General features: G+C 37.2%; 1 protein-coding gene across 1 annotated transcript in view; it reads left to right on the forward strand.

The window, feature by feature from the left end:
- OTUD4 (OTU deubiquitinase 4) overlaps window positions 1–27,321 on the forward strand; it is a 45,998-nt gene extending 18,677 nt beyond the window's left edge. Inside the window, exons 7-21 of the mRNA XM_019420540.2 lie at window positions 637–769; window positions 4,501–4,558; window positions 4,860–4,977; window positions 5,066–5,130; window positions 7,802–7,896; window positions 9,148–9,248; window positions 9,361–9,547; window positions 13,873–14,035; window positions 15,917–16,040; window positions 16,334–16,389; window positions 16,911–16,988; window positions 18,733–18,871; window positions 19,651–19,911; window positions 20,886–20,926; window positions 22,339–27,321. Coding sequence (XP_019276085.2) covers window positions 637–769; window positions 4,501–4,558; window positions 4,860–4,977; window positions 5,066–5,130; window positions 7,802–7,896; window positions 9,148–9,248; window positions 9,361–9,547; window positions 13,873–14,035; window positions 15,917–16,040; window positions 16,334–16,389; window positions 16,911–16,988; window positions 18,733–18,871; window positions 19,651–19,911; window positions 20,886–20,926; window positions 22,339–23,547 — 2,828 coding nt within the window. The 3' untranslated portion in view covers window positions 23,548–27,321. The remainder of the gene's footprint in view (window positions 1–636; window positions 770–4,500; window positions 4,559–4,859; window positions 4,978–5,065; window positions 5,131–7,801; window positions 7,897–9,147; window positions 9,249–9,360; window positions 9,548–13,872; window positions 14,036–15,916; window positions 16,041–16,333; window positions 16,390–16,910; window positions 16,989–18,732; window positions 18,872–19,650; window positions 19,912–20,885; window positions 20,927–22,338) is intronic.
- Window positions 27,322–27,757: the final 436 nt, after the last annotated feature.

Raw genomic sequence — 27,757 nt, forward strand, 5'->3', positions numbered from 1 at the left:
TTCATAAAGATCACTGCGATATAACCAAATGAGAGTCCTAAATGCCATATGTAATTTGTTTTTAAGAATTTGGTAATAAATATTTCAATGGTTCCTGGAGGGTTTTTTTAAAAGCAAAAAAGTTGTCTGAATATAGTTCTTTACTTCAGTGACTGCTGAGAATACATTTATTTTTTGAGTCCCTTGTGAAATGTTTTCTATCCAGTATCTGAGTCTCTTAAGGTTGGGCACGTTGTGTGACATCTCATATTCTCAAGTTTCCTCACCTGTACAGTTACAATAATAACACTTGACTGCTGGGCTATTAAATATGACCATACATAGAGGCTTCACACAGTGCATGGAATGTAGCAGTTGCTCAGTATGCATGTTTAGCTTTTATTGTCATATTTGTTTTACAGTTATGATACCCTTTTGTGTTGTTTTAAAAATGGCAGTATCTTATGTAATGATTTTGAATTAATAGCACAGAAATTCTAGTTGCTCTCTAGGTAACTTCCTGATTAAATTGTGTTATTAATCATAAAGTGTGACAGGTGCATAGTTAGGGTTTTAGAGACCTGGGCAATGGACATTGTCAATTTTATGTTAAAACATAAAATTAGTGTTGCATAATATTTCTCTTATTAATTGCAGCTCTCCTTTATGAATTGCTGTATGAAAAGGTGTTTAAAACTGATGTTAGTAAAATTTTGATGGGGCTAGACACCTCTGAAGTAGCTGATGAAAACAACAGTGAAGTATCAGATTCAGAGGATGACAGTTGCAAGTAAGAATGAATTTAAGTCCTAAAATGTCTTTATAGTGCCATACAAAGAAACAGTTCAACGAATGTTTCTGCATGGATTTGCCTCTCATATAGAGATATTATGAATGGTATTCCTGAAATACAGCAGCCTGCAGTCCCAGTTTCTTTTTTCCTGCCACTGATTTTATCTAATTTCTATTACGGGATTGTTTTTGAAGTTGATGTTTTGGTTGCTAGGCTTTATTTCTACATAATCTAGATGTATATGTGTAGAATAGATTTATAGTGTGTGTAATGTAAAATTTTAAGGTTAACCGGGTAATTGTTTACGTATCCAGTAATGCAAAAGAGCCATTTTTTATTTCCTTGACTTTCTTTAGCATATTTAAAAAAAATATTTATTTATTTATTTTGAGAGAGAGAGCAGGGGAGGAGCAAAGAGAGGGAGAGAGAGAATCCCAAGTAGGCTCTGTGCTGTCAGTGTGGAGCCTGACATGGGGCTCGAATTCACAAACTGTGAGGTCATCCAGGACCTTAACTGACTGAGCCACCCAAGCTCCCCTCCTTGACTTTCTTTTATTGTTTTTTTAACTTAGATTCTAATGCCTTTTTCTTTTTTGGATAATAAAGGTCCCAAGTTGGGGTATAAGTATGTGAACAGCTCTGAATAATACCTCAGTTTAGGTTGTGAACAAGCATCTGTTTTTTTTTTTTTTAAACATTTATTTATTTTTGAGAAGAGAGAGCATGAGCCAGGGAGGAGAGAGAAAGAGGGAGACACAGAATTTGAAACAGGCTCCAGGCTCTGAGCTGTCAGCACAGAGCCCGACGCGGGGCTTGAACTCAAGGACCACGAGATCATGACCTGAGCCGGAGTTGAATGCTTAACCCACTGAGCCACCCAGTGCCCCCCCCCCCCTTTTTTTTTATTAAAAGAAATTTTTTTTTCAACGTTTATTTTTAAGAGAGAGAGAGCATGAGCGGGGGAGGAGAGAGAAAGAGGGGTGAACAAGCATCTTTTAACTTGGAGTCTCTGAGGTGTGTTTTTTTCCATGCAGGATGATGGGATATATTAGGGTAGTGATTAAAAGCTTGGGGCTGTGGACAGCCAAACCTGGTTTCAGTCCTGGTTTCCTGCCAACTAACTAGACCTCGGGCAAGTTACTTAAATTCACTAGCACGTCCTAATTCTGTAGCTATAAAATTAGGATATATTAGTATTTCCTTGAAGGAGGGAATTTGTAAGAATTAAATGAAATAATGTGTAAAGTGTATAGCATAATTGCTAGATACCGTGTTCAACATTTATTAGTTTTTATCGACAATATTAAGACATTTACTGTGTATTTTATAAGAACCTATTGTATTCAATTCCTAGTAGAGCTAAAAATATATTATTCCTAGTATGCGAGAGTATGAAGGTATCCTACTTGAAAAAGAGAAAAAAAAGGCGGTGCCGGGGGAGTGCCTGGGTGGCTCAGTCGGTTAAGTGGCTGACTCTTGATTTTGGCTCAGGTCATGATCTCATGGTTCATGAGTTTGGGCCCCATATTGGGCTTTGTGCTCACAGCCTAGAACCTGCTTTGGCTCTCTCTGCCCCTCCCTTGCTCATGCTCACTCTCTGTCTCTCAAGAATAAATAAATGTTAAAAAAAAAAAATCCTATTTGGTGTTATATACTGTAAAACTAGAGAAATAAATGAAATTATGACTTAGGATATCTAATTCTTCATTAAATACTTATATATATCTTGTTTTTTTTTTCTTTTACATTTATTTATTTTGAGAGAGAGTGAGTATGTGCATGAGCAGGGGAGGGGCAGAGAGAGAGGGAGAGAGAAAATCTCGAGCAGGCTCCATGCTGTCAGTGCAGAGCCTGATACAGGGCTTGATCTCACAAATCCTGAGATCATGACCTGAGCCGAAATGAAAGAGTCGATGCTTAACCGACTGAGCCACCCTGGCACCCCTTAAAATATATCCCTTTTATCTGAAATTCCAGGCATTTGTTGAATTATGTTTTTCTGATTCTTGTCGGAAAACTTGATTGACTACCATTTCTTTGTAAGAGGGAAATGATGTTAGAATCTGTGTCTGCTATGGTAAATTTAATTTTAGAATAGGCTAATTAACTTGAACAGATGGAAGTTCTGCTCTGTCATTTAACGTAACAGCTGTCTGATTAGGATGTGCCATTGAACATAGGGGAAGTTGAGGGAGAGAATGACTAGCTTGTTATAACTTATTGTTTGTGGTTGGTGTGGAGGGACTTAGGGACTTTGGCACATGCCCTTTGGTTGCTGCTAATAGTTTTAGCAACAGTTGGGTCTGATATGGCAGATGAATTAGATGAAGTATGGAGTTAAGGGTAGTATGTTGGAGTTTACAAGAAAAGGTGTGATTATTGTAATGCACAATGTTTTTATACTGTGCTAGGGTAGCCCTTGGAACATGGAAGCCTTTTTTAAATTAACTTTTTGTTGCATTGCTAATACTTTTTTATTTGTATTATGTCTGACTTAAGGAGGACAAGGCTTCAATTAAAGAAGAATGCCACATAATTGTGGCATAGATTGGATTGGCATAGCTTGGTAATAAGGAGGAAAGACCAAGGATGTCACTATACTCTTGTGCCTGGATTCTTTTCACATTCGTATTGGTTAGTCCTGAAGTAGTGGAAATTGTCGGTGATTTTTTTTTTTTAGTCTAGACTGAAGATGCTTGGGGTCTCTTAAATATTGCTGAGGGCATACATTTGGAGATTGTTCTGAAGACTAGAGATTGATTTACTAAGGAGGAAATGTAGGACAGAAGACTGTAAGTAGTTTCTCGTCTCATCTGCCGTTTGACCTGCCATCACTATATTCCAGCTTTGCCAGTCTCTTCGCCACCTTAGGGTCTTTCCACTTGCTGTTCTCCTGAAACAGCTTGGAATACTGCTTGGAATACTAAATAGCCATATGATTTGCTGTCTCATCACCTTTAATTCTTTATTCAAAAAGGCATCTCAGCAAGTCATTTTTTATTATTTTTATTTAATTTTTATTATTTGAGCCTGTGTCAACACTATCACTTCTGCTACCTGGCCCCCACCCCACCCCATAGATAGCACTTATCAGCATTTAACACACTGATTACTGAATTTAGTTTGTGTCTGCTCTCATTAGATTACTGTGGAGTATTTTGTTTAATGGAGCCTCATCTGTATATTAAAAGGACATTTTTACATTGAATGTTTTATAAACTGAACTTTTCTATGCACCTAAATTTAACAGTTTTTTGTTTGTTTCTGTTTTTTTGATTGAGCCATACAATAAGACTTACTGAGGAGCACCGTGGTGACTCAGTTGGTTAAGCATCTGACTTTGGCCTCAGGTCATAATCTCACAGTTCGCATGGGCACGTAGGGTTCTGTGCTGACAGCTCAGAGCTTACATCCTGTTTCAGATTTTGTCTCCCTGCCTGTCCCCTGCTCGCTTGTGTGCTGTCTCTGTCTCTCTCTCAAAAATAAATATTTAAAAAAAAGAACTGATAAAAAACTTTTTGACTTATATCTTCTATACATACACACATGTGTATGTATGTGTATAAATACACCTTTATACTGAGACTTTTTAGGAGCTCACTGGAATACAGCTTTAACTTTTTGGAACATAACTGTGACTTTGGAGATGTTTATATGAGGTTAGGATACGTTAACTGCATAAACATACTTTTGTACTTTTAATTACGGTTATATTTCTTTCTTTGTAGGAGTAAAACTACCACCGCTAATGATGTGAATGGAGTTAAACCTTTGTCAAGTGATCAGGTATTTTTCTTAATGGTTTTAACTAGTTCTTCCATATAAGTACATGAATTTAGTCTTAATTTTGTTAAACATTTTCAGTGGAGTCAGGATCATCTGACTGTGAGAAAAATTTTGGTGGCTTCCTAGTTTATTTTTTATTTTTTAATTAAAAATCTTCTTAAATTTAAATTGAAGTTGACAAAGTGTAATAAGGCTTCCTAATTTTGTAAGTTTTCTTCTTTATTTGATTTTACTCTTGTACGTATCTCAAAAGTGTTTTAAAAGCATTTCAGTGTTGATTGGACTTCCTCACTTTGTTTAGCACCAGAAAAACAATGGGAACTCTCCTAGCCTTCCTTTGTCAAGAAAGGTTCTTAAGTCACTTAATCCAGCAGTCTATAGAAATGTGGAATATGAAATTTGGCTGAAGTCTAAGCAAGGTGAGTTAAAAAAATCTGCGTATTTTCCATAAATTTGCTTTGTGGCATTTGAAAATAAGTCAACTTGATATTCTGATATTGTTTACAGCTCAACAAAAACGTGATTATTCCATTGCTGCTGGCTTACAGTATGAAGTTGGAGATAAATGCCAAGTAAGTGATTATGTAGAGGAAGAAAAGGTTTTACTTGAAATCTTATTTTATTCTAATAGGATCTAAGAAAACAGCTCAAGTTTGATGTGTTGTTAATTGGAGACTTTAGAAGATATTTTATCATATACTCATTTTAATAGTTGTAAATATTTAGCTTTTTGATCCATTAGAATACGTTATAAAAATTGTGGGTATGTCGATGGTGTCCCATCACATGATCTTTAAGAACAATGTCAGTCTTTGATATTACTTGTTTGAAAGAAGCAGCAATAGCACTTTAGATTTTTAGATAGTTTCATTACAGTTGGCAAATTACCAAAATTGATTTGAACTTGACATTACAGGTCAGTTTTATGGAAGTCATCCGGGAAGATTTTGATAGATACATAATGGTTTTATGTTAGACTGAGAAAAGAGTGAATAGTAAGGAAGTTTTGGCATTGACTTTTTTTTTTTAATATAATTTATTGTCAAATTGACTTCCATACAATACCCAGTGCCCATCCCAGCAAGTGCCCTCCTCTGCCCATCACCCACTTTCCCCTCTCCCCCACCCCCCCATTAACCCTCAGTTTGTTCTGTGTATTTAAGAGTCTCTTATGGTTTGCTTCCCTCCCTCTGTAACTCCCCCCCCCCCCCTTTTCCCCCATGGTCTTCTGTTAAGTTTCTCAAGATCCACATATGAGTGAAAACATGCCATTTACTTTGAATAAACTATTGCTCTGGATTTAAGTAGCGGATTGGAAAAGGGGAAATTTGGATTATATCAGTTCTTAACTTAGAGTGAATTTGCAATCCTCACTGTGCATTTGATAATGTTCGAAGACAATTTTTGTAGTCCCACAACTGGGGAGGTGCTACTGACATCTGGGTAGAGGCCAGGGATACTGCCAAACATCCTACAGTGCACAGGGCATCCCCCCAAGCCCCCAACAAACGCTTGTCCAGTCTAGTGTCAGTAATGCCAAGGCTGGAGAAACTCTGGGTAATTTCCAAGGTTCCTTTACTGTTTTTGTTTATGAAAAAATACTAATTCCAAGACAGAAATAACCTATATACTATTTGGTGATAGAAATAACCAAATACTATTTGGAGATAATGTTCGTAAAAAAAATGGTTTTCATTGAAGTGTTGCCTTTTACAAACTACTTTAAAATAGCCATTGACAAACATTTTTCCTTGTAGAGGTAACACTCATTTCCTGTGTGGTAAAGTAGTTTGTAAAAAGCCAGTTGACCAGGATTACCAGCATCAAAGACCATCTATCTTAAGAAGTTGTAAAAGTGTTCTGATTCTGAGGTATTTGAAAGTGGAAGAAGAAGATATGATTCATTTAGGTTCTTCCTTACGGAGTTGTCAGAAATGTGGTATAATCACAGAACAGAATTGTGGAATTTTTTGTTACAGTGATTTGGAAAAAACCAAAAGAGTAAATCTAGGGCTTAGGGCTCCTCCTTCCCTTCTCACTCCTCCTTAACAGAGAAGAATGCTTATCTTATGCTGCATCACTAAAACTGTTACTCATTGTTTTAAATCATGCATATTTCCTTTGAGGTTGCAGTTGGTTTTAGTAAAATACATGCCGTTTGTAAAGTAGATGCTAAGCAGATACTTGCTTTTTTTTTTAGAGTATTTTATTTCTATATCTACTAGACTATTTCACTCAGGTAAAATTTAATTGAAATCTGTTTGGAAACTGTTTTGCTATGACTCAAAGGTGCATTTATACTCAAGCATATAAGATGTAGTTTAAGTTTTTGGTACAAATTAACTTCAGAAAGATCTGTTTTATTGTTAGACTCTTGAAGAGAGGAAGGCAAAGGGTCCTTTTGTGCTTAATGAATAATGAAACCTCAGCTTTAGGATTTTGATCTAGTTAAAAAAAAAAAAAGTAGGTTAAGTTGAAGCTGCTGTACATTGGGCTTTAGTGCAGTGATCAGCCCTGTTCATTGAGTGTCGTTTGACTATAGGAGGAAACTGAAAGGCTTTCTCTGGTCACAGATTGCCATTGGGTAATACAGTTGTATATTAGATAACATGGGATGGATCTATTTTTAGAGGGCAAAAAGGTCTCAGTTATACATTGTCAATATTGGAAAAGTAAGAAGACAGTAGTAATTAAAATAATAGTTGCTCTCATTTATAGAGTGGTTGCTGTGTGCAAAGTTGCAGTTAGTGTCCATTCTGTATATCCTGTGTGCCTCATTCCATCTCCATGAGTGATGTAGGTACTATTATTAGCTCCATTTTGCATGGGAGGACACTGAAGCATAAGTATCTTGCCAAAGGTCATATTGCTGGTAAGTACAAAAAAGATGGGCCTAGAATCCTGGTGTGTGCAGTGCTGTAGTCCTTTGTTCAGAACCAGGACATGCTGCCTCTTGTTTGGAGCCTTGATAGACTGTGCTCTTGCTTCTCCCTGAATTACTTGCAAAAACAGTTCATAAAATTTAGGAAGTGTAAACAAAGAAAAGTCTTTATTTTAGCTAGAGCTACAGAGGCCTGGGAAGTCAGAGAAGTATTATTTATGGTGTACCCTTTTGAACTTGGTTTTGTTTTTAACAGTGTATAGTCGTCATCTCTCTAATTGAAAATGATAAAAATTTAAAAGGTGATCATTAACGCAAAGGAAGCAGGTGACTGATTTCTTCTTTCTGGAATTGTTCAACAGGTTAGGTTGGATCACAATGGAAAATTTTCTAATGCAGACTTTCAAGGGGTTCACTCTGAGAATGGGCCAGTTTTGGTTGAAGAACTTGGAAAGAAGTATGTACTACTCTTCAACTAAGACATTTACAGTCTCTTCCATTTAGCTTAAATCATGAGGAATTCTAAATGGCCCTGTGTGTTTATAAATACAGTCAAAAATACTGCCTCTTAGTAGGAAATGGATTTGTTTAGATCTTATGAAACAGCAGTTTGAGTTTAAATTTTGTGTTTTGTGTGTTAACATTTTAAAAACTTGTTGCTTACAGTTTTAAATGTGCCATTTGTCACAAAGGCAGTTTGGGAAATTGGCTATAAATTGTAACTGTAAAGTGGGGAGCATTGGAGGACAGGGGCCAATATTCATTTCTGATTTTCATTTAACACTGCATTGCATGTAGTTAGTTTTCAGTAAATGTCATATGGAGTAGTGAAATGGCTGACTTGCTGCCACAGTCTCACTTTACAGCACCTTTCGTTTCAGTTGCTGCTGTCTTTATTAGAAAAAAGGGTAATAAATCACACCTAAACTTTACTATGGAAAATTTCAAATACACAAATGTAAAGACAGTACAGTGAACCCCAGTGTAAGCATCACCCTGTTTTCAGCAACTGACAGCATTTGGTAATCTTTTCTAATCTGTTCTCCCTAACCGCCCCCTTTTTAAAAGTGAGAATGGGATGGAATATTTTAAAGCAAATCCCCGTCACCACACCATTTCTTATAGACACTTAACATGCTTATGTGTTTCTCTCACATAGTAAGGACTCCTTCCTCCCTACCTTAACTATAGCACTGTCATCACATCTAACAGAATAAACAGTCATTCCTTTTTAATCTGATCTTTTGCTTAGATTGTGATTAAAGCTTTTTAGTCTTTAGTTTTTTAGGTTGGAAAATATGCTTTTGATTTATGTCATCTTAGTTGACTAGAATTTAGGATTGCTAAATGCTTTGTACGTTAATTTTTAATCTAAGAAACTATAAAACTAAATTCTTCCATAAATTGAAAATATTTATGCAGAATACTTAAAAATTGATCTTCTTTCTAGGAATATTTTGTTACTATAAGTCTTTCTGGAGCTCCCGGGTGGCTCAGTTGGTTAAGCATTCGACTCCGTGATTTTGACTCAGGTCATAATCTCATGATTCATGAGATTAAGCCCTGTGTTGGGTTTGTGCTGAAGCGCAGAGCCTGCTTGGGATTCTCTCTTTTCCTTCCTCTATGTGCGTGCAACTCTCTCTCTCTCTTTCTCTCAAAGTAAATAAACATTAAAAGAAAATAATAAGTCTTTTTCTTTCTTTTGAAGACACTCCCCGAAGAACCTCAAACCACCTCCTTCAGAAAGCTGGAACACCGTATCAGGGAAGAAGATGAGAAAACCTACTTCTGGACAGAATTTCCACTCTGGTTAGGATTATGTCCAGTTAATCTTTCTTTGGAGGAGGGGTGATGGTACTTGGGCTTTTTTTAAATTATTATTATAGGAAAATGATGAGGTATTTTTGGCTTCTTGTCACAGACATGGATTACAGAGGGCCAAAGAATCAAAGCAAGCCAATAAAAGCTCCATCAGCACTACCTCCTCGACTCCAGCATCCTTCAGGAATAAGACCACATGCATTCTCTAGTCATTCTGCAGGGTCACAGTCTCAGAAACCCTCCAATGAGCACAAAAATCTTAATAGGACACCCTCACAGATCATAAGGTAACCTCCTGAATGCAAGAGAAATATAAATTGAGGGGCATTTCTTTTATGTGCTAAATTATGTGAGTTTAAACATTTACAACTTTTTGTTCATTTAGTTGTCTGTAGTATATTAAAAGTATTGTTGATAAAATACCATGTGAAGATTTTAGTTCTTTTAGATTTTTATTCTAATTTATTAGAATTACCTAATTCTCTTCAGATAAGTCTAAGTAATTTGAAGATAAGGCGTCTTTATTTTTGAATAACTTTTTTCAAATGACTTGGGAGACCTTATTGTAGCCAAATCTTACTCTTGCACTTAGTTGTTTTCTGGTAGCTTGTAATATGTTAAATGTTGAATTTCAAATTGTATTCCTGTTCCTTGGGTGGGGATGTTCCCTTTATATACTCTTGATATAGGAATTTAACCAAAATGGTTGGTTTAGTTCTGATAAGGTTGGGTTGTTTGTGGTAATGTGTCTCATATTGAATGGGGCTACAAGTTTTGTAAATAAATGTAATCATGAATATTAGCAATCTGACTGAATATCCGGAGACAGATGAACTTCAGGATCATAATTTTCCTGTGCAGTGGATTTTATTTTTTCCCTAATCTGCCTTTTTGTGGAGTAGTTTATAGCCCTTTTGAGGAACTTTATTTGAGAGGATGTGTCTTAAGTTGAGGCTGTCCTTTTCATGCAAATGTGGCCCTGTGTCTTGTGGATGCTGGAGCCCTCCTAGGTTGCTGTGACCAGTGCCTTACCCATTCCAAACCTCCTATCCCCAGTTGCCTGAACAGTTAGAGCATCAGCTAATGTATCTAGCTGTGGTTTGAAGTTCCTTTATTTTTAGCTTTTGGGCATTCCCCTTTCTTGGGAATATACTGAACTTTTTGTCATTAAAGACAGCTTATGTAACATCTTATAGACAGTTGTAGGTTCCTAGGCTGACATTACAAATACACTTAGTTTTCTGGGGCTATTATAGCAAGGTACCACAAACTGGGTGGCTTTAAGGATCATAATTTTTTTTTTAAATGTTTATTTTTGAGAGAGAGAGGGAGGGACTGGGGAAGAGGCAGAGAGGCAGACAGAATCCCAAGCAGGCTCCTTGCTGTGCACACAGAGCCCCATGTGGGGCTTGAACTCAAGAACTGTGAGATCATCAGCTGAGCCATAGTCAGATGCCCAACTGACTGAGCCACCCAGGTGTCCCAACAACAGAAGTTTATTTTCAGTCTTGGAGGCTAGAAGTCTGAAATCAAGTTGTCAGTAGGTGTATGTTCTTTCTGAAGGCGGGGGGGGGGGGGGTGGGTGGGAATCTCTTTCATGTTCCTCTCTGTGGTGTTGCCTACAGTCCTTGGTGTTCCCTGGTTTATGGATGCATCACTCCTCTGCCTTTATCATCACATGCAGTTCTCCCTCTGTGTCTGTCTGTCTTCTAATAAGGATACCAGTCATTTTGCATTTAGGGCCCACCCTACCCTAGTATGACCTCATCTTAACTTGATTACTTCTTCAATGACCCTATTTTTAAGTAAAGTCATATGCACAGGTACCAAGGTTTAGGATTTGAATTACGAAAGCACAGTTTAATCATAAAAAAACACCACTACTTCAAGTCTCTAACATTTTTCTTTTTAGTTTAACAAACTATTAGGGGTAGGAAATTATATTGTTCAAAGTCCAAAACATTCAAAAGTTTATTTATTTGATAATTCTTCCTATTTCTATTTTCCCAGTGATCTAGTTTCCTTCTGCAGAGGCCATCCTGTGTTAGCAGATTCTTGTGTATCCCTGCAGGGATACTTTACATATTTGTAAAAAGTAGGTATATATTCATAATCAACTTTCCAAAAGTTCTAATGAGAACAAATGATTAAAAATCATTGAGAAGAGGGGTGCCTGGGTGGCTCAGTCAGTTAGGTGTCTGACTTTTGATTTTGGCTCAGGTATGCTCAGGTCATGATCCTCATGGTCATGAGATCGAGCCCTGCATCCAGCTGTCAGTGCGAAGCCTGCTTGGGATTCTCTCTCTTTCTGCCCCTGCCGTGCCTGCATGCGTGTGCTCTCTCTCAAAATAAATAAGCGTTAACAAAGAATAAAAAACTCATTTAAAAAAAATCCTTGAAGATGTTACTTCAATCCTTTAAAGTTAGTCATACACACACAGTCCTGAGAATTGCCCTCGGCAAGGAGTAGTCAGGGCCTTGAATTCTTGGCAAACCCAGCAATAATGTGTCAGGACATTCAGGGCTCCTCGTGGGTTATTGCTCCCCACAGACAGAATTGGAACCGTTAATCAAGTAGTTGTGGCTGAAGTTTGTTGTTTGGACATTAGACTCCATTAATATCCAATAGCTTCTTATTCAAAGCAGGCAAAGTGTTTAAGAGGGCTAACTTATTTTGAATATTAACTTTGGAAACCTAAAAATATGAAGTAAATATAGGAATGTCATAGGCAGAATTGAGATTTTCCTTTAATAAAATTCTCACTTTTTTAGTAGACTTGAGAAGGATCATTTTTTTCCCCTTGAGCACAGATACTCTTTAGTGTTTTAAATATTAAAGAAAATACACATACACTACTAAATAACTAATTGTATGATTTTATTTACTACAGATTGAATTTATGTCCGGTGTGTTTCTCGTGTTGTATCCAATCTCTTAGGAATTGGTAGAATAACCAATTGTGAAATGTCTTTGTCTTACTAGGATCTTTTTTTTTTTTTTTTTTTAATGTGTTAGCTGTGTATTATAACGCTTCATAGGAGAAGGCAGTGGGTGATTTATAGATATAAAGCTTCAAAGAATTTTTAACATTTGACTGATGACAGGAGCCTGCTGTATTTGCAGTTAGTATACCTTCTCCACTGTGGTTGTGAGGGTGAATTTTACTAGTACACTAACACAAATGTAGAGACTGCTGATGATTGAATACTCAATAATAATGATAATTCTGTATAATTAAAAAATCTAAAGTATGGAATTTTATAACTAATAGTCCAATTGATTTAAGCCCATTGGTTTATCTTGACTTTCTTATATTTAACACATTCATTTTGAATTCTTTTATAGAATAAAAGAAGTTATAATTGTAATGTTGGATGTGAGACCTCACTTTTTCATTTCTTACTGATATTGGTCTCTCCCTTTGGAGATAATAAAATATAATAGAAACCTAGGATTGACATGGATACTTTCATTGTGCAAGTGCTGAAAAGGAATAATGTCATTGCCAGATATCTCTTTAGCAAAATGCAAATAGGAAGGATTTGATTTTTGCTGTGTGGTGGGTGAGGGTGAGATGGACAGTTTTGGGTGATGGGACACAGTGTAATAAGGGTAGTGTTAGCTTTCCAGGGATGTGTAGCATGTGCTGAATCCTCTCTGGGATATGAGAAAGACTAGTTTAACTAAGATTATGAAGGTCCACATTTGCTCCTCTGCCTCCCAATTGGGATTGACATCTGCCCTATTGGAATTAGGGTGTGATTTTAAGTGGGACTATCCGAAGACATGAAAAGGCTATTCGTAATTTTGGACATAAAAAAAATGAGATGGTATCATTGTGTCCTCACTCTTTAAAGGAAGTTATATGTTTTTGTATTGTGACAGTGTGTTTTTCCTGTAGGTTTTGGATTTTCATTTTCCACTATTGTGGAACTATTTGACATGGTAGAAATAGTATTCATACTGCTTATAATAGTTATAAGCCATATAAACACATTAGAGTTACGTTATAGGTTATTAAACTACTTGTGTATTTTTTGTCATCCTTCTTGGACCAGACTTCCAAATGAGGTGATGGTAGTCTTATTTGCAGTTAGTATCTAGTTGGGTGTATTTTTATTTTTATTCTTTTCAGCTTTCTATTTCTCTTCAGTATCATCCAAAAAGCGGGAGGATGGTCCTGGTGTCCGCTTTGAATGTTTCCCTTAGTACAGAAAATGAGAGTGCTCTTGAGTTTTAAACTAATAACTTTCTCTTTCTTTTAAAAGTAAATTCTATGAAAGTATTGGAATATGGCATAAAGAGTATATATAAGTGTTTAAATTTCTGCCCTGATGAAAAGAGAAAAAAAAACTCAATTCTGTATCATTTAGAAGTGAGTTATATTTTTCTTTTTTTTCCCCTGTTGTTAGTCTTCTTGACTGTCATGTAGCGTGAGCTACAGGAATTTCCATTTACTGAACATTTATTAGGCCATCAAAAGTTCTGTAATATCATAGTGTAGGTAAGTTAGTCAAATACTGTATTGCAAAAAAGGTTATTTTATTTTAGGTACTCAAACATTTTGTCTTTTTTTTTTTTTTTTTTTCATGACAATGTTTTATTTGACAGAAAACCTGATCGTGAGAGAGCTGAGGATTTTGATCACACGAGTCGAGAATCTAACTATTTTGGCCTCTCCCCAGAAGAGCGCAGAGAGAAGCAAGCTATAGAAGAATCTCGTTTACTCTACGAGATTCAGAACAGAGATGAACAGGCTTTCCCAGCCCTTTCCGTATGTATAAAAAGAGATTTTAAAAGTTGTTTAGAAGTCTGTCCTTAATACAGTTTTTATATGAAACCATAGTTTCTAATGGTAGACTAGTTATTTTTAAACTGAAAGGTACCTTAAAGATCATTTAGTTGCCCTTCCTTTTTACATTATTCATGAAGAAGATGAGGTCTGAAGATATTACTAGTTGTTGGCAGAGTTGATGCAAGTAAATTGGTTAGCTCACTTCTAGTTTAGTATTTTCTCCTGAACCAAAACAGAATATATTTATTCTGTTAGTTATGCAATAGATGTTCACATTCAGTAAAAAAGATACATCTATAAAATCAGGAAACTCTTCAGTGTCCTTTACTAAATACACCAGGACCTAATATATCCAAGAAGAGTTGTCAGAGTGTTGGCTGTTGGGAGGTGCTGCTATATGTAACCCCTGTGGCTTTGCCCTTGCTCTGTGTGTCAGATGCTGGGCTATGATGAATACCTCTCTGATGAAAGAAATGTTCTCTTACCCTTGGGTTTCTTCATTCTTTTGGGGGAGTCAGAAGGAAAAATAGTTCTCCTAGAGAGTGAAGTAAAATGCTCTGTGAGGAGGGTTCATTGGCAGCATAGAGAGAAAGGTAACCAATTCAGTTTGGAAGTAGTGGTAGCCCTGTGCCTGTGGTCTTTTAAATATTGGTAAGTAGTACCAAGTGCTGTGTGATTCAGAATGGTGGTTGGGCACTTTTTTCTTAACAATGGATTAAACAAATGAAATAGAACGTTACAGGAGGCTACCAGGTATACCAGTATAAAATATTAAAGCATCATACACTCCATTCTCTGTCCTCTGACCTCTGTGGAATCCTTTAGAAGTATCAGATGCTCAGTTGAAAACCACTAATCTGGAATAGCAGTTCAGTCTGGCACAGGGGTTGGAGCTTAGTTATTGGAAGATGTGCCCAAATCTGTGTGTGCATTAGGCGTGGTCTATATCTAAGTATATTTGTCTCCAGTGTGATAGATGTTATTTTCCCATAACATAACATTTAGATAATAAAAAAAGTACAAATCATTTAAGCTTGTACTCCTAGCTTTTTCTTTTCTTTTTTTTTTTTTTTGTTGCTGTTGTTAGTGAATGATAAAAATACAACTACTGTAAATGCGATGGAATAAATTGAAATTTTTTGGTTATTAAAATGGGTTGTCATACTCACCATTTTAAGACCTGTTGATCTGTCTTGGATTTGATAGTGACTCAGGTTTGTCTTCTAGGAAACTCCTGCCACAGAAGGCTGAGATCCTATTCTCAGCTGTGTGCAACATTTATTCACAAAGAGATAGAGGAGGAAAGGACTTCAGTGATAGGTTAGCTTGGAAACCTGACTTACTCCAGTCCCTTTGTTTCACCAGTTAGAAGGTTGGCTCACATGCAGAGCTTAAGTAATTTGCCGATGGTCAGCATTTTCAGTGGTAAGAATCCTAGTGTACTGTATCTGCTAATTTGCACTTGGGTATTTTTCCTTTCCCTCACAAAGGACTGTGGCCCTACAATAGCTGCTTTTGAAGGTTGGTATGAGGAGTGCTATTCTTGGTGCAAAGAATGTAAGTGTAGGTTGCAAGGTGAAGGTTTGGTAAGGGTGACTTCCTGAAGGGGGGTTTCACTCCTAATTTAGGCCGATGGTCTGATTGCCTGATATTTTTGATTTATTAATAAGGCTGTTGCCGTATTAATTAAACATGAACCCATGTCCTATTTTTTGTAGTTTTGGAAGTATAAAGACAGGGCGATGAATATTGAGATTTCTGATCAGCTGTATGAAGAGTTAAGATTAATTGCAAGACTTTTGTTCATATATTTGTGAGTAAATCTTTAAAACAAAGTGTTGGGTTTTTGTTCATTTTAAGAGCTCATCAGTCAGTCAGTCACCTTCTCAGAGTAGCAACCCATGTGTCCAGAGAAAATCGTCACATGTAAGTGATAGAAAAGGAAGCAGGCGGAGAATGGATACCGAAGAACGGAAAGATAAAGGTATGTTATTTCATCATTTGAAAGCAGATGCTAGAGCTCTGTGCCTGGCTTAAAGTCATACATTGGGAAAGAACCCTTTTTAAATCATTAAACAGTATAATGTCATGTATCTCACTATTGCAGAGACACATTGACTCAAGCTAAAGCATGTTAAATGTTATTCTGAAAACTGCATTTTTCACTGACTAAACACAGTTCAGATAGTCCTTTAGGCTCTGTCTTCATATTTTATTCTGTCCTCAGACCTGTCTAGTAGTTGATACTGTTTTCTTTTTTATCTTGGTCTGTTATAGACTCTGTCCATGGACATTCACACTTGGATAAAAAACCTGAGCCAAGCGCATTGGAGGTAAATGTTTTAAATACTAATTGCATCTTTTCTTTCTCTCTTTTCCTTCTTAAACATCGTGGGTAGTATAGCAGGAAGAAGTAAAAGGAGAAGCTGGAGGTGATTTCATCATTTAATAACTAAGTGTTACAGAAGTAGAAAAGCAGAGGAAAAAAATTGGGAAAAGATGATAGTACTTGAGGAGAATTCACTCACAAATTATAACCATTTCTTCAAGGCTACATGTTGATCACCTATCTGAATTGGTGGAGAGTGGAGAGTAGCTTTACTTTCCATTACTGTATATAGATTGAGATTTTTAGAGATTTTTGAAATCACGTTCCCAGTAAAAACTGTCTAATAGTTTGATAGGATCAAGATGTGCAGGCCAAGTTATCTACCTGTTTAAGACCAGGTATAATTGAAAAAATACTTAGTCGTGAGAGGGTTCAGTCAGGTGCAGGTAGGGTGAACTGTAGAGACAACCATGATTATCATAGAATTTGGGTTTTTGACATAAAGTTTCGCTTTTGCTTCTAAAGAATGTTAGTGATGAGAAATGTACAAGAGTTTCATCACCATCAAAGTCAAAGAAATTAGAATGCCCACCTGCAGAGCAAGTAAGTACATTGTTGAATTTGACATTGAATGCTTCATTCTGTGGGGTTTTTCTTCTTTTTTTAATGTTTATTTGAGAGAGAAAGAGCAAGTGGGGGAGGGGCAGAGAGAGGGAGAGAGAGAACCCCAAGCAGGCTGTATGCTGTCAGCGCAGAGTCCAATGTGGGACTCAATCCCATGACCATGGGGCTCGATCCCACAACCCTGGGATCCTGATCTGAGTCAAAATCAAGAGTTGGACACTTAACCGACTGAGCCACCCAGGTGCCCCTGTTTTTAAATGATCATACAAAGAAGAAAGAAACCCAGGGGTGCCTGGATGGCTTAGTTGTTTGAGGATATGACTCTTGAATTTATTTAGCTCAGGTCATGATCTCATGGTTAGTGGGATCAAGCCCAGCATCAGGGCCCCTCTGTTAGTTTGGAGCCTGCTTAGCATTCTCTCTTTCTCTTGCCCCTCTCCCCCATTCTCCCTCTCTCCCTCTCTCTTTCTCTCTCTCTCTCTCTCTTAAATAAATAATAAATTGGGAGGATTTACTCTGGCGTCATAATTTGGGTACAGTTATGATTCATCTGTAATTCTTTTGTCGCTTAGTCTAGAATGTTCTGTTTCTGTGGATTTTTTTTTTTTTTTTTTTTTGAGAGAGAAACCGAGAATCCCAAGCAGGCTGCTTGCTGTCCGTGCAGAGTCTGAGGTGGGGTTCAGATCTCATGACCGTGAGATCATGACCTGGGCTGAAATCAGTCAGGCACTTACGGGACTGAGCCACCTATGTGCCCCTTTAAAGATTTTATTTTGAAGTAATCTCTGCACACAGTGTGGGGCTTGAACTCACAACCTGAAGAGCTACATACTCTACTGATTGAGCCAGCCAGACATTCCTCTGTAGAATGTTATTTATTAAAAAAATTTTTTTTAACATTTATTTTTTTAGAGACAGAGCATAGGGGCAGGGGTCAGAGAGAGAGAGGGAGACACAGAATCTGAAGTAGGCCCCAGGCTCTGAGCTGTCCGCACAGAGTGCGGCACAGGACTTGAACCCACTAACTGAGATCATGACCTGAGCTGAAATCAGGAGTCGGGTGTTCAAGTGAGCCTCCCAGGTGCCACCTGGAATGTTATTTTTATAATCACCATATTTTGGACATAGAAGCCTTACTTGTGAATTGATTTTGAATAAACTTAATATTTGGTGTCTTGTGTTATTTTTATGGTGGGTTGGGTTGGCTTGAAAATTAGATTTTTGAAGGGAAATTACAAATTACTGCAGTATTTTAAAACTTCCTAAAGAGTTGTCTGAATCTTTAACACTTTATAGAAGGGAGGGTCTCAGTCTAATATAGGAATAAAGTTCTTAGTCCTTCCTTGCCTCTCAGTTAACATTCTTCATGTTCGTTAGAAAGCATACAGTTTATGGTATATCTGTGTGTGAAGAGCAGTTCTAAAGAACTCGTGAATTTCAAAATGATTTCAGTGATTTTTCTTTCTTTCCTGGAAAAGCATTATTTAAGATGCTTTAGAGTTTGTTTATGTCTCTGCCAGTGTCTTCTGTGACTTTTGGTAGGCAATCCTTGGTTAGGATTAAATTTGGGTGGAAATTTTATCTACTGTGTTTTTCATTTCTGAGATCAGAAAAATCTATATAGAAGCTGTAGTTATGTAAAAGGCAGCTCAGGGTACATTTGGTGTTAAAATTAGTGTTAAGCAAAATGAACTTTTGTCTTTTTCCACCCCCTCTCTTGAAGAAGCCAGCAGAACATGTGTCTTTGTCAAATCCAGCTCCCCTTCTAGTTTCTCCAGAGGTACATCTAACTCCTGCGGTGCCTTCTTTACCAGCCACTGTGCCAGCCTGGCCAAGTGAACCTACAACTTTCGGACCAACAGGTTAGATAAGAATTAAAAAGTTCCTTGAACCAGCCAACGAAAGCTTTCCAAGTCAGAGACTTTAAGTTCTTTATTTTTAAACTTTTAAAATTATTATTAAAAATATTTTCTCAAGTAATCTTTTTCCGACATGGGGCTCGAACTCAGTGACCCCAAGATCAAGAGTTGCACACTCTGCTGACTGAGCCAACCAGGCACCCCAGAGACTTCAAATTCTTGATAGCTTGACCTCAGAACAGGGTTAGGCGTGTGGAGCCTCACAGAGCTTTTTGTGATCCTCTGTTTTGCCCTGCTTCTAGCATGGGAGGACCAGTTTAATTTGGTATTCGACATGGACCCTCAGGATCTCAGGAGCAAAATGTTTGAGCTGGTTGTCCCCACTAGTTGCTTCGATTGCTCAGCACTGACAATCACAGTTTGCATTTCCCATTGACCAGCACTTGATACTCCCCCTGCCCCAGCCATTGAACCTTTTGCCAGGCTGTGTGTCTTGCTCATGTTTGTAAGAGCTACTGTTAGAGGACATTGACTCAAGGCTTGTTTCCTGGCCTCATTTCCTCCTGTGTGTCTCGGAGGGTCCTTAGTTGGTATAAAAGGTGCTTAATAAAAAGCAAAAGGTTAATAATCAATAATCAATAAAAGATTGCTTAAACGCCTCTTTTTATCAGTTATGTTAGTTGTACAGCATTCTTTACCTTTTTAGCTTCATGTAGACTTATATTTTAGGGAGAAATATTTTCACCTTTTTATAGCTTGTGCTTCCTTTTTCTCTTTTGTAGGTGTCCCTGCTCAAATTCCTGTTTTGTCAGTGACACAGACTCTGACTACTGGACCTGATTCTGCTGTGTCCCAAGCTCATTTAACACCCTCTCCAGTTCCTGTGTCAATACAGGCAGTTAACCAGCCCTTGATGCCTTTGCCTCAGACGTTGAGCCTTTACCAGGACCCACTCTACCCTGGGTTTCCTTATAATGAAAAGGGAGATCGAGCCATTGCACCACCTTATTCACTGTGTCACACCGGGGAGGACCTGCCTAAAGGTGAGATCCTTTTCCTAGTTCAGAATGATTTTATTTATCAAATACTGATATGGGTTCAGCAGGAAATGTGAATAGGGGTCAGAGGTTATGTTACTTAGGAGGAACCCGAAGGGCTGACTGTAGGGAGAGAAGGATTTGGCTATGAGGCATTCACTTTGTTTCAGCTTGTGTTTGATTGGAATATGGTTTTTGTATATTTAGTAACTATCCCTCCCGTATGTCATTTTTTTCAAAAACAGCCTAAAACCATTTTGAGTTAAATTTTAATAATGTCACCAACTAGGTAACTAAGCATTACTGAGTTTTCTCTTCACTGGACTGGGTTTTGAGACCACTCCTATTTTTCCATGAAAAAAATGAGAGGAATGAATATAACTATGTATTTTTTAAGAATTTCTTTTAAGTTTGCCTTTTTTTAAAGGAATTTTAGTTTGCAGAATTTTCTATCTGTAGAAAAATTGAAAGTAATGCAGTGACTTTATGCTCTTTACCTGGATTTTGTGGACAGTTTTGTTTTATTAGTGGTTTGATGTTTGAGTCTATGGATAACTGGTTAATGTCGAATGAATACTTTCTAATGTTAATAATGAGTTAGGTTTATGTTGATTTTATTCTTATCCCCCAACATTTTTATTTCGTAATTTTTAAAACCCCACGGAGAAGTTGGGAAACCAATACACTGAACACCTGAATTTCCTTCACACAAAATTAATTTTAATCAGATAAAAATCTCAATTTAAGCCATTTTAGGACTTAGATGTTAGCACAGACAAAGCATATTGAACCTGGAATTACCTTACAGTAACAGAACTTGATTTGGGTTATTACAGTTTTTACCTGTGTTTCATATTACAGGTTAGAGGAAACAATTTGAGTAGGCAAAATTGTCTTCAGAGCTATATTGTTTGAGGATAATGGGAAAAAAACCCCTTTTTGAGTGTATGATTTTAGTAATTATTGTTATTTATTTTTAGATAAGAACATTCTTCGATTCTTCTTTAATCTTGGTGTAAAGGTATTTACATTTTATCATTTAAAAGTTGGTTTTAAGTTAATGCTGTTTTAAATTACCAGTATTTAAATAATCTTAACTCCTACCCTGTCAGTGAATAACAACCTAAGGTTTACTAGATCACATTATTTTAAGAACTAGGATTTTCAGCACTGTATTGTGTGTTTTTGGTAGTGGTTGAGGCTCTAGAACTTGCTTGTTTTGTTTTTGTTTTTTGTTTTTTTAACTGGAAATGGTTTAACCCTGTGAATATATTCAGGAAATGGTCCTCATTCCTGGGGCAGCCTAGTGAAAATGCCCTCATTGGGGAATTCAGTGGAAGATCTGGGTTTGAAATTCTGCTTCATCACTTTTTAGCTGCCTGTCTCTGGGCAAGTCATTTAGTGTATCTTAGCTTTTTTCATTTGTGTTATGTGGATAATACTCTTCCATCTACCTCATTTGTTGAAAGGTAGAAGGAAAAACCTTGTAAAACTTCTCCTATGGGAGGTGGTGTGTTCACGAGCGTAGCAGAGGTATCCTTTCGGAAGTAGTCAACCTAGAAATAACTTGCCTTAGAAAGAGAGGCTGGAGAACTCTGTGTCCTGATGTGTTAGCTCCTGTCTTGGATTAATTTCTGTGGGTTTTAGACTATTAAAATATGAAATGAATTGCTGTACTGTAATCTACCAGTGAGTTCATACAAGGAGACTTAATTAATTTTATCGTCTACTGTATTCACTGCCTTGTTTTATATTTACCTAGTTAATGTTGGCTTTAGCTAATTGGTTAATTTGCCAATTAGCTGGTACATTTTTCTTCATGTTTGGTGGTTAGCTGGCCCTTTGCAGGGGAAGGATTCGGATTATTTTCAGTATTACCTTCTCTGACTTAATCCTTGCCGTTGGAATGCCCTTGGGTCTGGCTCCTAGACCTGTGGAGTCTTAACACTGGGGATCATCTACTTCTATACCAATATTTTTCTGGTAGAACAGAAAGGTCCAGACCCATTAACTAGTTGGCATGGGGTGACACAGTGAGTTCGTGGTGGAGCCAGAATACAAGTGCAGGTCAAGCTAAACAACCAGCGATTGAGCTATTCAAAGCTGGCAGCTCAAGTGCTTAATGGTGGTTGTTTCTGGGATCTAGTTACAGATCTGGGATGTAGTTATATCCAAAGGATGGAATTAATGATTATGATAATCTGTGGGTGAGTTCATTACATTGTCTCCTGTCACCTCAGTACCAGGAGTTTGGGTTCATTTCTAGATAGGAATAAAGAATGGAATCTTAGAGCAGTGATTGAATTTTGTAAGTCCTTTTCATGTTCTATATCACAGTGATTATATGGTCTTGGTAGGCACGAGACATTTGATGCACTCACTCTAAACTTCTTTTCCCCTTTTTGTTTATGTTACTGTTTTTGTCTCTTTTAGGCGTATAGTTGTCCTATGTGGGCCCCACATTCTTACCTGTACCCTCTGCACCAGGCCTACCTGGCAGCCTGCAGGATGTACCCAAAGGTCTCTGTCCCTGTGTATCCTCCAAATCCTTGGTTCCAGGAAGCTCCTTCTGCTCAGAATGAAAGTGATTGTACCTGTACCGATGCACACTTTCCTATGCAGACTGAGGCCAGTGTTAATGGTCAGATGCCACAGGCAGAGATTGGACCACCAACATATTCTTCACCTCTGGTCATCCCTCCATCTCAGGTGTCTGAAGGTCACGGACAGTTGTCTTACCAGCCTGATCTTGAATCTGAAAACTCTGGGCAGCTTCTTCATGCTGAATATGAAGAGTCACTAAGTGGCAAGAATATGTTCCCACAACCGTCCTTTGGACCTAGTCCATTCTTAGGCCCAGTTCCTATTGCACCTCCTTTCTTTCCTCATGTTTGGTATGGATACCCTTTTCAGGGATTTATAGAAAATCCAGTAATGCGGCAGAATATTGTTCTGCCCTCTGATGAGAAAGAATTGGATCTCCCCCTGGAAAATCTGGATCTGTCTAAAGAATGTGGTTCAGTTTCAGCAGTGGATGAGTTTCGGGAGGCTAGAGGCGAAGGCACACATTCTCTCCCTGAAGCTAGTATGAGTAAGCGTGAGGGCCGAGCGGAGCAGTCATCCCAGACACCTAAGGCAGATCTGGCATCGGCTACCATCCCTCCTGTAGCAGAGGAAAAGGCTCATCTTCCCACTCAGATTCTAAACCGAGAGAGAGAAACTGTGCCTGTTGAGCTTGAGCCTAAGAGGACCATTCCAAGTCTGAAGGAGAAGTCAGAAAAAGTGAAAGATCCTAAGATTGCTGCTGATGTGGTCAGTGGGGCCAACTCTGTGGCTAGCAGAGTGCAAAGACCAAAAGAAGAGAGTTCAGAAGATGAAAACGAAGTATCTAATATTCTGAGAAGTGGTAGATCCAAGCAGTTTTATAATCAGACTTATGGAGGCAGGAAGTACAAAAGTGATTGGGGCTCTTCTGGTAGAGGAGGTTATCAACATGCGCGAGGTGAGGAGTCCTGGAAGGGGCAGCCAAGCAGAAGCCGAGATGAAGGTTATCAGTACCATCGAAATGTCCGAGGACGGCCTTATCGGGGGGATAGGAGGAGGTCTGGGATGGGAGATGGCCATCGGGGACAAAACACTTGACGGTCGCTGCTGTGGTATTTTAGAGCAGAAACCTCTTCTTAGGTGGAATGTTTCTGAAGGCTTTAACAAAATCATTAAATAAAAACCCACATTGGAACTATCTCCTCCCCTCCCCCTTCACCCTCACTCCCATCCTGGACAAGAGATTTTGGATATGCGTTCAAGGGGCAGGTGAATTCCTGGCATTGCCATTTTTCTTTGTTCAAAATCTGTTTATCAGGTAGCTGCCCCCATAAAAAGTAGAAAATAACTTTGTTAAAGTATTTTTTATAAACAGCTTAATATAAAACTTAGATTTAGTGTTTGGTTTTTTTCCTTACATAAGTTTAATTTCAGATGTTGGAAATGTGTGCTTTATAGTGTTTACTAAAGTGACAAGAAAAATATACCATTTGACACACTATAGATTCCAAAACATAACATTGCACCAAATAGAAATGTATATTTTATTATGCAATGCCTTAGTCATAAACTGGGCTCAAATGATTCTTAGCCTAAAACACTGTTGTCTTTTGAAATGCTTCCAACCCAAAGGCCTTTCATCTCAATATCTGTCAAACTTGAATAATGTCTTCTCTTTAATATTACACATAAGGCAGCCTATTAACCTGTGTCTTAGAAATGTTGTATATAGTTCTTTTAATATTCATAGGGTATATTTTTGAATTTTGGTGAGTATTTGTTGAACTTGAGATCGCATACAAGACAGATGTTTAAGAAATAATAGGAAATCTAATGAAATGGCTGTTTCCACCAAGAATTCCTAGCACTGGTGTAAATATCATGGTGCCTACTTGAAAGAAATGTAGATGCTATGCATTTTGAAAATAATCTGCATCTGTTAAAACTGCAGAAGTTTTTTAATGCCACTTTAACACTAATGCACTGACAGATTTAAATATTTTGTGAGAAGAAATGTTAAAAAAATTTTTAGCTTGACAGGTTTCTATGGAGTTACTGTGTTTTGTTTTTCTCTTTGCACCATTGGTTATGTGTATCACTTTACATTTGCATGTTCTACTTGTCACATGCCTGGGACTATTGTACAAAAAAAGGATGATTGTGATTTCTAGTTCTTTTCTAGAGGATGCTGCTAGAAAATGGTTGCTTTGCATTGTATAGCTTGTTACCCCTTCTGTAACATCTCTCTCCTGATCCTGCTTCTTTTTGGTCTTTGCAGTATTTATGGAAATTCCCTTTGCATGTTGCACTCTCTTCTCAGTTGGAGATTTAACTCTGAATCAACACAGTATTCATGCATCTGTGTTTATGTTTTCTTTTGGTCAGGAAGTTTGAGTGCTATGCAAATGATGTAGTAATTTCCCTTTGCATGCCATGTGTAATATACCTAGCCAAAAATAGTTTTTTTTTTTTAAACAGCAAATTACTTTTAAAAGCAAATACAATTCACTTGAATTTGACAAACTGAAGCAGATGAGTTCTCTGGGTTCTTTGATTACCCACAGGAATGTTTGGATGCCAGCTAGGCTCAGTTGAATCTCCACTGTACTGTAATGATGGTTATTTACCTCTGTGTTGTTTTAATTACCTAATGTCTGTGTAACTGCTGATTTGAGTAGTGATTAGTATTTAGATGTTTTGTGACATAGGATTTTAGAGAGCACTTTGGAAGATAACATTTTATTATGATGGTGCTAGGTAGGAATTTGTAAAGATGGATGGTCTTGTGGAAAAAAAAAATTTGAGAGAACTTGTTGAAAGGAATTTCTGTTGTCATCTTCTAAGCTAGAACAATTGGGGAAAGTACTGCTGAAGCCATTTTTATCTTAGTTAACAGAAACAGTTGTTAATGGAATGAGATTATAGGGTCCTCCACTTTCAGCTCATTATTTTTTATATGTCACATTAGCTTACCTGATAATTGTTATGAAAACACATTTAGATTATAATGACTAGATTTTAATGTTCAAAGACGTTTGATCTCAGGAGTCCAAAAGAAATTGCTCTTCCCAGTGTCTTTGATCTTCTGACTGAGATTTGATCGATTTCTTCTGGACACGTCTCAAAATTGGATAGGAAAGAATATCATTCATGTTTTTACTGTCCCTGTGTCTTACCTCAGTTAACAGAATATATAGTTCCTGCAGGAAACACTGATTTGCTTCCTGTTTCCCATATCTTACCTCCAGGACATGACGGAAACAGTGCTGAAAGAGAACTTTAGTAGCAGATTGTACTTTACTCAGTGACCTCTGGACTAAAAGGATTCTGACTTTTGATAATTAGTTTTAAAATTACTAGTCTTTGCATGAAGGTCAGTTTTTATTTTCCCTTTAGTTTTGTTTTAAATGTATTAGTGCAGGGGATTTTGCCTTATACTGCGGTCAAATTAGGGCCAAGCAAGCTTTTGTCCTCCTTCATTTTAACTGAGTCATAAGGTATGTTGCTATAAGATACAACGTTCCTGTATAAGAGAAAAACAAAAGCTTAGAAGTGAGAATCATTTGTATTTTGAGTTGGAAATTATGGAACTTCACCATATTACGATTATACGCATTTTGAAGAACAGATGTTTAGAATGACCAAAGCTCACCTGTTCATTTTAGTTAGTTGCTTTTGCTGAACTTGATTCCTGTCCCTTTCCTTTTAGCGTCGTGTATATTTCTCTTCCAGTCGTTTCCTCGTTTCCTCTCAGATGCATCTTCGGCTCTTGTTCCACTCAGTCGGTGGCAGCAGGATGCCAGCATCTGTGCAGTCCTTGTCTTGTTTCCTGGTAACCCATATGTTCATTTTCATGGCTGACCTAAGCTCAGAACCTGCCTTGACCTGGCAGGAGTAGGTCTTCCCAAACCACGATGCTGACAACAGCTTATTTGATGCAAACTATGTATATTCTTGCAGTGTGTTTCCTTTGTGACTCAAGGTTGAATTAAAATGCCTGTGAACTGCAAACTTGCTAATGATTGACTTGGTGCAATAAAGTTCCTTTCTGACCATTTCTGGTTTAGAAAACATTCAGCCATCCTAGAAACTAGCAATATTTATTTATGCCTCATTTATTTTACCTTTGGTTTTAGATGAGGTAACCTTAGTCTTTCACTTATGGGTACTAAGCAAGGTCCATTTTAGTGTAGCTGAAGAGAATGCATATTTGGCTACACGATTTCTGTTTACTGTATTTTGCTTCCTATTTAATGTCTAAATACTATTATGTTTTTGTTTAAAATCTTAGTAATGGCTCAGTTCCAATATGTCATTTTCAAAGAACTAAGGTTTTGCTACTAGCGTCAGCCATTTACTCTCCCGCTGATTGGGATTTCCCACTAAATGGGAATTTTTTTTCCCCCCGAAATACAAGTTTTAGAAAATCTTAGAAGAGGGGTGGGTGCATGTCTTAATGCTGGGAAACAGCAACTTTGGGGTTGAGTTTACTTGAATGGATTAAAAATTGCATTGTTACAGAGCTAGAAGAAAATTTATGTATGAAAAATGATAATAGCCTTACACTGAGTACAAATAATACTTAAAAGCATGTGAAGATGTGATCATTTGTGATGTTACTTGTAAAAAAAAAAAAAAGTATATATACATATCTTTTGAAGTGTTGAAAGGAAAATAGTACTTTATATTCTTTATCATATCACTTTTTGTAAGTGTTGGATATATTCCTGTTTATTTTTCTATGTTCTGTTTTGTAGCCTTAAGAAGTGTTTCAAACATATCTGAATGTATAAAATAAGAGTAAATGCCCTACATGGTGTGATGCTGCATTATATATAAAACTGTGTGCATATATTAAATTTTGTCTCTTGATTGTGCTTGTGATTCTTTGGTTCCAGGGTAAACCAGTAATATAGCGTATAACTCTTAAGAGGAATTTTAGTAAACATCTAAAAATAAGAGATGGTTTCCATGCTTTTTATCCAGTCAGAAGATAATTCTAGTATGTGAAACCAAAAACCACGTGGGATTTATAATCTGTGGGGTAGGTACTGTTGTTTTCCCTACTTAATATATGTAATAAAACTGAAATTTTAAAAAATAGGCCAACTAATTTAATTTGGCTAAAGTCATGCAGCTAATAAGTGGTAGAATTTGCATTTGTACCTAGCTCTGAGTGGTTTTAGAACTAGTGCTCTGTCATTTTTTCCAGCATTCATTAAATGAAATGGGATGTGTAGACTAAGATACTTTACAGATTAAATGGGTTATTTTAAAGTTAGTATTCAATACAGGCATACCTTGTTTT

This window comes from Panthera pardus, unplaced genomic scaffold, assembly GCF_024362965.1.
Source record: "Panthera pardus isolate Hobbes unplaced genomic scaffold, ASM2436296v1 HiC_scaffold_13, whole genome shotgun sequence".
Classification (NCBI taxonomy): domain Eukaryota; kingdom Metazoa; phylum Chordata; class Mammalia; order Carnivora; family Felidae; genus Panthera; species Panthera pardus.